At 39.0% G+C, this 12,917-nt stretch overlaps 1 protein-coding gene across 1 annotated transcript in view; it reads right to left on the bottom strand.

Moving 5' to 3' along the window:
• The window catches only part of CFAP43 (cilia and flagella associated protein 43), a 116,542-nt gene that overhangs the window by 53,147 nt on the left and 50,478 nt on the right, over positions 1–12,917 (bottom strand). The window contains exons 21-23 of the mRNA XM_089671115.1: positions 5,970–6,074; positions 5,773–5,889; positions 5,025–5,228 (exon numbers count right to left, since the gene is read on the bottom strand). Coding sequence (XP_089527241.1) covers positions 5,025–5,228; positions 5,773–5,889; positions 5,970–6,074 — 426 coding nt within the window. The remainder of the gene's footprint in view (positions 1–5,024; positions 5,229–5,772; positions 5,890–5,969; positions 6,075–12,917) is intronic.

The raw sequence follows: 12,917 nt of genomic DNA, 5'->3' as shown, positions 1-12,917 counted from the left end.
GAGAAGAATGAAAAGAAGAATGAGAAGAATGAAAAGAAGAAGAAGAAGAAGAAGAAGAAGAATGAAAAGAAGAAGAAGAATGAAAAGAAGAATGAAAAGAAGAAGAAGAAGAATCTTTTCATTCTTCTCATTCTTCTTTTCATTCTTCTTTTCATTCTTCTTCTTCTTCTTTTCATTCTTCTTCTTCTTTTCATTCTTCTTTTTATTTTTCTTCTCCTTCTTTTCATTCTTCTCATTCTTCTTTTCATTCTTCTTCTTCTTCTTTTCATTCTTCTTCTTCTTTTCATTCTTCTTTTCATTCTTCTTCTTTTCATTCTTCTTCTTCTTTTCATTCTTCTTCTTTTCATTCTTCTCATTCTTCTTTTCATTCTTCTCATTCTTCTTTTCATTCTTCTTTTCATTCTTCTTCTCATTCTTCTTTTCATTCTTCTTCTTTTCATTCTTCTTTTCATTCTTCTCATTCTTCTTTTCTTCTTCATGAAAAGAAGAATGAGAAGAAGAATGAAAAGAAGAATGAAAAGAAGAAGAAGAATGAAAAGAAGAATGAGAAGAAGAATGAAAAGAAGAATGAAAAGAAGAATGAGAAGAATGAAAAGAAGAATGAAAAGAAGAAGAAGAATGAAAAGAAGAATGAGAAGAAGAATGAAAAGAAGAATGAGAAGAAGAATGAGAAGAATGAAAAGAATGAGAAGAATGAAAAGAAGAATGAAAAGAAGAAGAAGAAGAATGAAAAGAAGAAGAAGAATGAAAAGAAGAATGAAAAGAAGAAGAAGAAGAATCTTTTCATTCTTCTCATTCTTCTTTTCATTTTTCTTTTCATTCTTCTTCTTCTTCTTTTCATTCTTCTTCTTCTTTTCATTCTTCTTTTCATTCTTCTTCTTCTTCTTTTCATTCTTCTTCTTCTTTTCATTCTTCTTTTCATTCTTCTTCTTTTCATTCTTCTTCTTCTTTTCATTCTTCTTTTCATTCTTCTTCTTCTTTTCATTCTTCTTCTTCTTCTTTTCATTCTTCTTTTCATTCTTCTCATTCTTCTTTTCATTCTTCTCATTCTTCTTTTCATTCTTCTTTTCATTGTTCTTCTTCTTCTTTTCATTCTTCTTTTCATTCTTCTCATTCTTCTTTTCTTCTTCATGAAAAGAAGAATGAGAAGAAGAATGAAAAGAAGAATGAAAAGAAGAAGAAGAATGAGAAGAAAAATGAAAAGAAGAATGAAAAGAAGAATGAGAAGAATGAAAAGAAGAATGAAAAGAAGAATGAAAAGAAGAATGAAAAGAAGAATGAGAAGAATGAAAAGTTCTCTGACATAGAACTGTCAGAAATAGAGGAGCTCTGCAGATACACTTTTTGCCGGCTTGGAATTCTTCTTATTTTCATCCTACTTCTTCTTCTTCTTCATCCTCATCCTCTTCTTCTTCTTCTGAGGATGAGGATGAAGAAGAAGAAGAAGAAGAAGTAGGATGAAAATAAGAAGAATTCCAAACCGGCAAAAAGTGTATCTGCAGAGCTCCGCTAAGTGTATCTGCAGAGCTCCTCTATTTCTGACAGTTCTCTGACATTCACATTTACAGCGGTTGAAACATTGTATCTATTTGTTTCCATAAATGGAAACAAATAGATACAATGTTTCAACCGCTGAGCTCTGCAGATACACTTAGCGGAGCTCTGCAGATACACTTAGCGGAGCTCTGCAGATACACTTTTTGCCGGCTTGGAATTCTTCTTATTTTCATCCTACTTCTTCTTCTTCTTCTTCATCCTCATCCTCAGAAGAAGAAGAAGAGGATGAGGATGAAGAAGAAGAAGAAGTAGGATGAAAATAAGAAGAATTCCAAGCCGGCAAAAAGTGTATCTGCAGAGCTCCTCTATTCTGCAGATACACTTAGAGGAGCTCTGCAGATACACTTTTTGCCGGCTTGGAATTATTCTTATCTTCTTATTTTCATCCTACTTCTTCTTCTTCTTCTTCATCCTCATCCTCATCCTCTTCTTCTTCTTCTGAGGATGAGGATGAAGAAGAAGAAGAAGAAGTAGGATGAAAATAAGAAGAATTCCAAACCGGCAAAAAGTGTATCTGCAGAGCTCCGCTAAGTGTATCTGCAGAGCTCCGCTAAGTGTATCTGCAGAGCTCAGCGGTTGAAACATTGTATCTATTTGTTTCCATTTATGGAAACAAATAGATACAATGTTTCAACCGCTGTATGGAGTGAATGTCAGAGAACTGTCAGAAATAGCCTATTTCTGACAGTTCTCTGACATTCACTCCATACAGCGGTTGAGGAGTGAATGTCAGAGAACTGTCAGAAATAGCCTATTTCTGACAGTTCTCTGACATTCACTCCATACAGCGGTTGAAACATTGTATCTATTTGTTTCCATTTATGGAAACAAATAGATACAATGTTTCAACCGCTGTATGGAGTGAATGTCAGAGAACTGTCAGAAATAGCGGAGCTCTGCAGATACACTTAGCGGAGCTCTGCAGATACACTTTTTGCCGGCTTCGAATTCTTCTTATTTTCATCCTACTTCTTCTTCTTCTTCTTCTTCATCCTCATCCTCTTCTTCTTCTTCTGAGGATGAGGATGAAGAAGAAGAAGAAGAAGAAGTAGGATGAAAATAAGAAGAATTCCAAGCCGGCAAAAAGTGTATCTGCAGAGCTCCTCTAAGTGTATCTGCAGAATAGAGGAGCTCTGCAGATACACTTTTTGCCGGCTTGGAATTCTTCTTATTTTCATCCTACTTCTTCTTCTTCTTCTTCTTCCTCTTCATCCTCAGCCTCTTCTTCTGAGGATGAGGATGAAGAAGAAGAAGAAGAAGAAGTAGGATGAAAATAAGAAGAATTCCAAGCCGGCAAAAAGTGTATCTGCAGAGCTCCGCTAAGTGTATCTGCAGAGCTCAGCGGTTGAAACATTGTATCTATTTGTTTCCATTTATGGAAACAAATAGATACAATGTTTCAACCGCTGTAAATGTGAATGTCAGAGAACTGTCAGAAATAGAGGAGCTCTGCAGATACACTTAGCGGAGCTCTGCAGATACACTTTTTGCCGGTTTGGAATTCTTCTTATTTTCATCCTACTTCTTCTTCTTCTTCTTCATCCTCATCCTCATCCTCAGAAGAAGAAGAAGAGGATGAGGATGAAGAAGAAGAAGAAGAAGTAGGATGAAAATAAGAAGAATTCCAAGCCGGCAAAAAGTGTATCTGCAGAGCTCCGCTAAGTGTATCTGCAGAGCTCCGCTAAGAAATAGCGGAGTTCTGCAGATACACTTTTTGCCGGCTTGGAATTCTCCTTCTTCTCATCCTTCTTCTTCTTCTCATCCTTCTTCTTCTTCTCATCCTTCTCCTTCTTCTCATCCTTCTTCTTCTTCTCATCCTTCTCCTTCTTCTCATCCTTCTTCTTCTTCTCATCCTTCTCCTTCTTCTCATCCTTCTCCTTCTTCTCATCCTTCTTCTTCTTCTCATCCTTCTTCTTCTTCTCATCCTTCTCCTTCTTCTCATCCTTCTTCTTCTTCTCATCCTTCTTCTTCTCATCCTTCTCCTTCTTCTCATCCTTCTTCTCATCCTTCTTCTCATCCTTCTCCTTCTTCTCATCCTTCTCCTTCTCCTCATCCTTCTCCTTCTTCTCATCCTTCTCCTTCTTCTCATCCTTCTCCTTCTCCTTCTTCTCATCCTTCTCCTTCTCCTTCTTCTCATCCTTCTCCTTCTCCTTCTCCTTCTTCTCATCCTTCTCCTTCTTCTCATCCTTCTCCTTCTTCTCATCCTTCTCCTTCTTCTCATCCTTCTCCTTCTCCTTCTTCTCATCCTTCTCCTTCTCCTTCCTCATCTCCAAGGGCATTTAAATTAAAGGTACAGTGTTCTGCACTAATTTAAAGGCTCTCTGAAGCCTAGAAACCCTTTTTATAAGTTAAATTCGTAGCGAATAAATTCGCATCAAATCGAATTTCTTCCTCAAATTCGGCGAATCAGCCGAATCGAATTTTTGAATAATTCGCTCATCTCTACTGATTTGTATGGATAAGTTAGATTATCTGATCAGGTATTCTCTTCAGTTTCTAGGATCCTAGTCTCTGTGTTGGCTTTTTAATTTATTTTAAAATGCAATTTTTCAACATGCAATGGATATTTAAAAAATCTACACACATATATGTAGAAACAAGTGACAAATACAGTGTGGTTAATAAGACAGGAAATTAACAGAATTTTTAAATTCAGGAAATAGACAGGAATAAAAGTATTTGTTTTTAGTAGAGTGGGCAACAGACAAAATTGTTTTTTATTGTTGTCTGTGGCTCCCTATTGGGAAGATTTTTCTGGCATCCTGTTAGGTCACCAGGACAGATCGAGAGAGAAAATTTCCCTGGGGACATAGACAACAACAGAACTGTGTAGACCTCTGGTGCCCACCCGGTGACCGTGGGGGAGGGGGGGGGGGGTGATGCAGCCCTTTGGCACTTTTTGTGTGGCTTTTGGGTCCCCTGCAGACACTAATATGTGTTTCACTATTGCCCTGTTATAGCAGTGATTTCTAGCAGTCTCATGTAATATGTTCACTGATCTTTATGTGTGGCCCTTTGAGGGTTGCACTTGAGGCCCTTCATATCAAGAAAGCTGGCCACCACTGGTGTAGACAATTGGTATTTCAGACAGCTGGATCCCCTAGTGTAGTTCAAGTTCCCAATGGGGGGGGGGGTGTCTTCTAAATATAAGGCTCTTGGAAGCCAGCTGTCCGGTACTCAAGTGACAGTATATGGTTGTTGGATCCACCATTAAAAAAAGTGCCAGAGAGCAGCCAAACCAGCAACTAGAACAGGCTTTAGGATCCTCAACAAACTGTGCACTTGAGAATCCAACCTCTTGTTGTCCAAAGCTTATTCTGCCTAACATTTTAAAGGGTCTGATGAAGAGGGCCCCTCAGAACCCCTAAATTGTATTAGCTTTTTAACAGATAGCATGAAGAAGAGAGTTTCTTGTTGGAAATAACACAATATTTATAGATTTTAGTAGATGTCAGCAATCCACCTACTTGAAGCAATATGATTTGGTTTATTTTCTCTTCTCTGCTGTGCATTTCCAGCTGGCTGTACAAGTTAGATGTGTCACCACCATACTGATCGCTCAAACTTCCAATTAATGATGTGGTATCTTGACTTTTCACTGTCTCCTCCTCCACTTCTTCATCCTCTTCTGACCCTATCTTTGTGTGAACTTCAACAATTTCCTTTCTGGCCTACATTTAAAAACAGAAAAATGGCATTGTCATACAATCCTTGGTCTTACAAGAAAAGAAAGAAGTACATAAAACAATAGCAACTGCTCTATTTGAGTTGTGCTAATTTTCAATGCATCATCCATTAGAAAATTATGACACCTGAAATGAAGTACAACTCCAGGTAAATGTATCTAAAATATTAATTATCTGAAAGTTGCAACTGGGCTTGTGGTGGGAGTGCTTAATCTGTAAACTGATGAGCAACAGAGGAAAGTACTTAGGTGAGCTTCCAGAAAGATGACAATTTAGAATGGATGTCCCGAATTTGGTAATGTTCACTAGTTGGCTAAAGATCAAGACAGGGGCTTATAAGATTGCCTTTATTATGCTACATAGTCAGAGTGGGCCATAAGAGTTTGGGATTTACTTTGTGCCTTTTGGCACATACACTTGTTTTGTATTTTTAATTGTGTGTTTGAATTTCATGTCCTTAATTTAGTAAATTACTATATATATATATATTTTTTTTACTAGATGTAAATGAATGTAATATTGTCTTTACCCTAAGATCAATAGCTTCAATCTTCTTTAGCTTCAGTACTCTGGCAATATCTTCCAGTTCCTTTGCACTTCGTTCTTTCAAAGGATAATTTTTGACCTCATATCCTGCATGAAAGGACTAAACCAAATAAATGAGTATTGTTAGGTTGGGATGCTTCCACGTAGACAATGGCCTTATGCTGATTACACTATATTTACCACAATAGCTCGTCCTTTAACAGCCATTGCATCCCAGCATTCTTTCTTTATAACATCACGCAGGTACTGTTTGGCCAAGTTTTCCATTTCGATTTCTTGCCTCACCTTTTAGAAAACAAATATTTTGACTGAAAAGTATGAACTATAAGGCTCCATGCACACGGGGTGTTTTAATAACGGTGGTAACGTTAGCTGTGCAAAGTCACATTAAAAATGTGAGTTATTCAGCTTTTATGAGCATTAATGTATTAGCGTTTAGTGGCGGTTTGCCGCATTTTTTTATTTTTGTGTTTTTTAGAGTTTTTCTTTTACCAAGAAAAACATTTTTTTGGGGTCAAAAAAAGTAAAAAAACGCTTGTTTGCCGCAATTTAATGCGTTTTTCAGCATCTTTCAGCGTTAGAGCGTTTTTACAGCTAAAAACTTCTCTAGAAACCCACTAGTTCTGGGTTTTTTTTCCAGCCAAAAAACTCCCCTGCCAAAAAACGTTGATTACAGTCTATGTGTGCATGGACACATAGGATAACATGCTGGGGAGTTTACTGGCTGTAGAAAAAAACATCAAAAGCGAAAAACAGCAGCTGTAAAAACATCAAGTGTACATGACGACTAAATAATAGAACTACAAAAAAATATATTCCATCCCTTTGTAAGCATTAACAGATACAAACCAAACAAAATACAAGAGCATAATATAAGAAAATGTTAAACTTTGTTTTTCTTTATCCTCCCACTGTCTTCAACTCAAGAACTATAGGAAAGGAAATGTAACCCACACCAAAAAGTGATAAAAAAAACTATGGTTGTTGCCTAGCAAATACGAACGGTGCTGTATGTACAAGCTAATCCACTTTGTGAGGAGGAGTCTACTCACGCCGTGACGTCACGCCGTCGGAGCATCGTGGAGCTCTGGCGGCCATTTCCTTTCAGGGACGGTTAGTCCACTGTGTTTACTCCGTTTTTACTTGGATGCATCCTATTCATCTTAATAATAAATGTTATCTAACTTACTACACTATGGGCATTTTTTTGTTCTGACCCCTTGCGGGGAGTATTAATTTCCTAGATGCCCAGTACTTACTCAGCGTATCCAGAGAGGGAGCCTCCTGTTTAAACCTTTGAGAGCTGCACCCACCCATCCCTAAAGGAGAACTCTGGACACCCCTGGATCATCAGCACCTAAGTTCCTGGACCCTATCCATCCTGAGAGGGAGCCTGTTCCATCTATTGACCCAGATGATTACCTGATGACACCAGGATAATATACAATGCACATTAATAGTGCACGTCCGGTGAGTGCGCATTACTTATATTAATACGAAGCACAAACACCGTTTTGAAGCTGTGGGGACTATTTCAATACTTTCCAGTCACCTTTACGGATTTATTTATTTTATTTACTATCCATTATATGTTTATTTGCATTATTTGGGCATAGACATTTTCTACGTGCATTGCTCAATTTAAAATACTGTAGTGTCTAGCTGTATATTTGATGTTTGCACAGACTTTTTATACATGGTCAATTCCTCTTCATTTACTCTTTGTGATTACTACTTTTAGCGCTGCACTATTTTACTTCAGATAAAAAAAACTATGGTTGTTGCCTTTAGCAAATACGAACGGTGCTGTAGGTACAAGCTAATCCATTTTGTCCATATTCATGACACATAACTATTACTGAAACTTTTAAAGCCAGGATATGCCTTTCAGAAGCCCTTTACATGCTTCATATGTGGGGCTCTTACAGTCTAAAAGTCAGGAACCTACAGAAAAATAAATGATCTTTCTGTGATACAGACCTGCTGAGAGACCTGTGATTGATATTGCAGTCCCCATAATAGCCAAATTTCAACTGCCAGTGCTGATTTTTCACAGAAAATATAGCCCTGGACAGAAGACAAGCAATTCCAATAATTGTGTGCTAATGAGTGGACAGTGAAGCCATAGAAAACAAAATGATGTCAGCATCATCTGCTGTATTTATATAGAGCATTACCGCCACATGATTATAGCTGAACTGCAACCCAATGGCTAAACATACAGGTGCATGTATACAATACATGTGAACTGTTTTAAATGCCAACAGATATATCTTTCTGTGCAGCTACTTACCCTGCCCTGTTACTTTAAAGTGATTCTAAACTTTTTTTTTTATTTTTAATACTAAACATGTTATACTTACCTGCTCTGTGCAATGGTTTTGCACAGAGCAGCCCTGATCCTCCTGGCTACTGGCTCCTTTTGACTTTTAAGTACCCCCTTCGCAAGCCATTAGCGTGCTCCCGAGCCCCATTGCCTGCGTCCATAGACACAGGTAGCAGGACTTTGCCCCTTCCCCCCACTCCCTCATGATAGGATTTGATTGACATCAGCAGGTGCCAATGGCTCCCATTGCTATAATTCTGCCCTGTGAAGAGGGAGAGAGCAGAGAGAACCACTGCTCTTGTGCACAGCGCTGGATCGAGATCGGACTCAGGTAAGTATTGGTGAGTCTGGGGGGAGGGGGATCCTGGACACAGGTTTTATTTTATGCAGAGAATTGAGGTAAAAAAAACTTTAAGGCTTTAGAACCACCTCAAACATTGGAGCTACGAATATTTAGAATAATTTTGTGCAGTAGTCTCCCACATAGCTATATACAGTGGGGATCGAAAGTTTTGGCACCCCAGCTAAAAATTTGTATTAATGTGCATAAAGAAGCCAAGGAAAGATGGAAAAATCTCCAAAAGGCATCAAATTACAGATTAGACATTCTTATAATATGTCAACAAAAGTTAGATTTTATTTCCATCATTTACACTTTCAAAATAACAGAAAACAAAAAAATGGCGTCTGCAAATGTTTGGGCACCCTGCAGAGTTAATATCTTGTACTGTCCCCTTTGGCAAGTATCACAGCTTGTAAACGCTTTTTGTAGCCAGCCAAGAGTCTTTCAATTCTTGTTTGAGGTATCTTTGCCCATTCTACCTTACAAAAGTCTTCCAGTTCTTTGAGATTTCTGGGCTGTCTGTCACGCACTGCTCTTTTAAGGTCTATCCATAGATTTTCGATTATGTTGAGGTCAGGAGATTGTGAAGGCCATGGCAAAACCTTCAGTTTACGCTTCTTGATGTAATCCCCCGTGGATTTCGAGATGTGTTTAGGATCATTATCCATTTGTAGAAGCCATCCTCTCTTTAACTTCAGCTTTTTCACAGATGGAATCAAGTTACCATCCAAAACTTGCTGAAATTTTATTGAATCCATTTTTCCTTCTACTCGTGAGATGTTCCCTTTGCCACTGGCTGCAACACAACCCCAAAGCATGATTGATCCAACCCCATGCTTAACAGTTGGACAGAGGTTCTTTTCATTAAATTCTGTGCCCCTTCTTCTCCAAACGTACCTTTGCTCATTCCGGCCAAAAAGTTCAATTTTAACCTCATCGGTCCACAGAACTTGTTTCCAAAATGCATCAGGCTTGTCTATATGTTCATTTGCAAAGTTCAAACGATGATTTTTGTGGTGAGGACATAGAAGAGGTTTTCTTCTGATGACTCTTCCATGAAGACCATATTTGTACAAGTATCTCTTTATAGTGGAATAGTGTACCACAACTCCAGTGTCTGCCAGATCTTTCTGGAGGGATCGTGCAGTCAAACGTGGGTTTTGAATTGTTTTTCTCACAATCCTGCGAGCTGTTCTGTCTGATATTTTTTTTGGTCTTCCAGATCTTGCTTTAACTTCCACTGTTCCTGGTGACTGCCATTTCTTAATTACGTTCCGAACAGAGGATATTGACATCTGAAAACGCTTTGCTATCTTCTTATAGCCTTCTCCAGTTTTGTGAGCATCAACTATTTTCAGTTTCAGTTTTCTAGACAACTGCTTAGAAGAACCCATGGTGTTGATTGTTGGGGCAAGGTCAGATGAGTCTGGGCATTTAAAACCTTTGAGATTGACATAACCTGGCCTTCCCAGACGATGATTGAGAACAATCCATGACACTGGCAGGTCTCAGCTTGGCAAAGGGGGCAGTGCATGCTATAAATTCTGCAGGGTGCCCAAACTTTTGCAGACGCCATTTTTTTGTTTTCTGTTATTCTGAAAGTGTAAATGATGGAAATAAAATCTAACTTTTGTTGACATATTATAAGAATGTCTAATCTGTAATTTGATGCCTTTTGGAGATTTTTCCATCTTTTCTTGGCTTCTTTATGCACATTAATACAAATTTTTAGCTGGGGTGCCCAAACTTTCGATCCCCACTGTATATATATCTCACTGACCAACAGGATGATAACAGGATTTTGTACTTGCCGTAAAATGCTTTTCTCCAAGTGCAAGAACAGAAAAACAGAGGGCAAGGACATGTGTCTCCAATGGACTACAGGAAAGGGTTTTTATACCAAGTACAAAAAATCCTAATCTCATTCTCATCCAGTGAAAGGCACAGGAATGCAGAAACAGTCAGGATGTCCAAAGGCAGTGCAACTGAATGGTGGGTAACAGCAACACAGCAACAACTTTTAACAGGTCCAATGAAGAGGATTGGTGACTGTCTTTAGCCCAGGAGCCACCTACGGAATGAATGCCTGAATCTGAACCTGTATAAGGTGGAGCCCCCGATTAAATAGGGGGGCTTTCCAAACCTAAAAGGAGGACACTTTGGGATTGATTTTCTAAAGGCAAATAGGTTGTTCACTTTGCATGACAATTTTACAGGGGCATGTTCCCTTAGCTTAGTAAATGAGGTGAAGCTCTGTTAACTTCCATTATCCAATCATGTGCAAGCAAAAATATTTTCTCCTTTTTTTACAAAGTGGACTTTCACCACATTCATTAAGCAAAAGTAAAGCCTATTTCCCTTTAGTGAATCAACCCCAAAGAATCAACCTGATGGTCAATACCAGGATACATAAGGTCACCGCCATAAGGAAATGACTCCACACAAAAAGGAGTTCCAAATCTGAACAAGCTGAAGGCTGAGCAACTAGAACCCACCAAACAGCTGGAATTACAATGAATTCCCAAGTAGAGAAGAGCAGAAACACAACCTGATGTGGTCAACAGAAAACTAGTGGCGACCCCAGAAGGTACAGGTCCCAAGAGGAATCCTATGACAGAAAACAAGTTGAGCAAGTATATGGGAAGGCCCTAGGCTTTGCTTCACCAAGCCTTATGGTTAAGGAGATGGAACTCCATGGCAAAAAAAGTACTGCCTAGTGTTAGGAGTGTCCAACGTGCTCGTCTTATCCCTGCAGCTTCTGCCTCTCACACTATTCCACTTCTACTGAAGCTGAGCTGGACACTGGATCCTGGAGTTGTGATAATGTTTGCTCCCTGGCTACCTGGCTTTTATATTTTGTGCTTCCCCTTGGCTCTGGACACTCTTTTACTGACTTTTGCCTGGATACAGATATCCTTCTTAATGCTGTCTCCCCTAAACCCCTTGCCCAGGTAAAGATACTCTTCTTATTGCCACCTACTCTGATCCCCTTACCCTGAAAAAGAATTACGCTACCATCAGCTATCAGTTCAGACCACTGCTAGCTTGACAACACACCAGTTACCAATCCTGGTTGCTCCTGCACACAGCATCCGCCTTAAATTTTATCATATAGATGCCATATGACAATATATGAACTTTCTCCCTCTGGGTTTGCTGGGGAGCATCCCAGTTGTTTGAATATAGCATTTCACCTTAAAGTATAAGTAGAAGCAAAACATTTTTAGGTTTGGATAAATCTGAGTGTTTAGAAGACCTGTCACATTTTATTTCCTATCTGTTTGTCCACTAGGGAGATTCACCCACTCTGTTTGTCCTGTTTACCTTTATCACCAAAAGTGATCGTAATAGAAAATCCCAAATGTTGGGTTTTCATCAGAGCAGGTATAGAGGGGAAATCTTCCAATGGAGACACTAGTTCCAGAGACCCTGGGACAACCAGAGATTCCCTCATTTTAGAGGGATTTCCTCTCACTTGTTGTTTTGGCTATGTGGCACTCTTTCAGAGATAAGATGCTGGTAATAAATTCAGTGAAACAAATCACTGCTAGTGTTTGAGTAACAAGTGGTCTACTCATTGACTGAACCTTGTAACAATTTAACAGTAAACACACATGATACAATGTAACAAATTCTTCATACTGTGACATGTGGGAATAAACATAATCGCGATAAGGCTGTATAACTGGATATATATACAAACACTATGGGACCAGGCTACAGACTTCAGTATGGCTTGGGAAGACCGATATCTGAAATGAATAAATAGGGAAGGGGAGAGAGGCACCCAAGGAACCAATATAGTATAGTATGTCAATTTATTAAAAAGATCTTTAAAATCATATAATATTGCACTCACAAGAGTGAAGTGTTTTCAGGCATGCCATTATGGCAGAAGTCCATAACCGTAGGCAAATGGATAGCTTGATCCACTGGGAGCTGCATGGAGAGGCAGCCACTAGAGGTGCAGAGAGGATGGGTGCCTTAGAGAGTGGGATGCAAAGCCAGGAACATAGCAAATAGTGCAAGAGCTTCAGCCGCTGTGGGCATAGCGAATCCGTGGATCAGTGGATCGCTGGAACTGAAGCTTTGCTGGAAAGGACTGTCATACAGGAAAGGATGAGCAGCCTGGTAATACCACTGAGGGAGTGAGTGTGTGTTAATCTAGGGAACACGTCTTCGATAGGCAGATGAAGGAAGTTTGTTGTTCTTCTGAAAAACGTGCTCTCTAAAGTGCAATATTATATGATTTTAATTATCTTTTTAATAAATTGACATACTACACTATATTGGTTCCTTGGGCCCCTCTCTCCCCTTCCCCATTTATTAATTTCTTACTCATAGCTATACTCATAGCTATTACTCATGCCAGCTTGTGTTCATACCAATCTACCATGATCTTTTAGATTAGGGTCGCTGGCAACACAGGGCAAAGGGCAGAATCAGTCAGTTCAAAATG

This window comes from Staurois parvus, unplaced genomic scaffold (genome assembly GCF_062004578.1).
Source record: "Staurois parvus isolate SC_StPar_1 unplaced genomic scaffold, SC_StPar_1.0 ptg000099l, whole genome shotgun sequence".
Classification (NCBI taxonomy): Eukaryota; Metazoa; Chordata; class Amphibia; order Anura; family Ranidae; genus Staurois; species Staurois parvus.
This window is presented reverse-complemented; position numbering and strand designations above follow the sequence as displayed.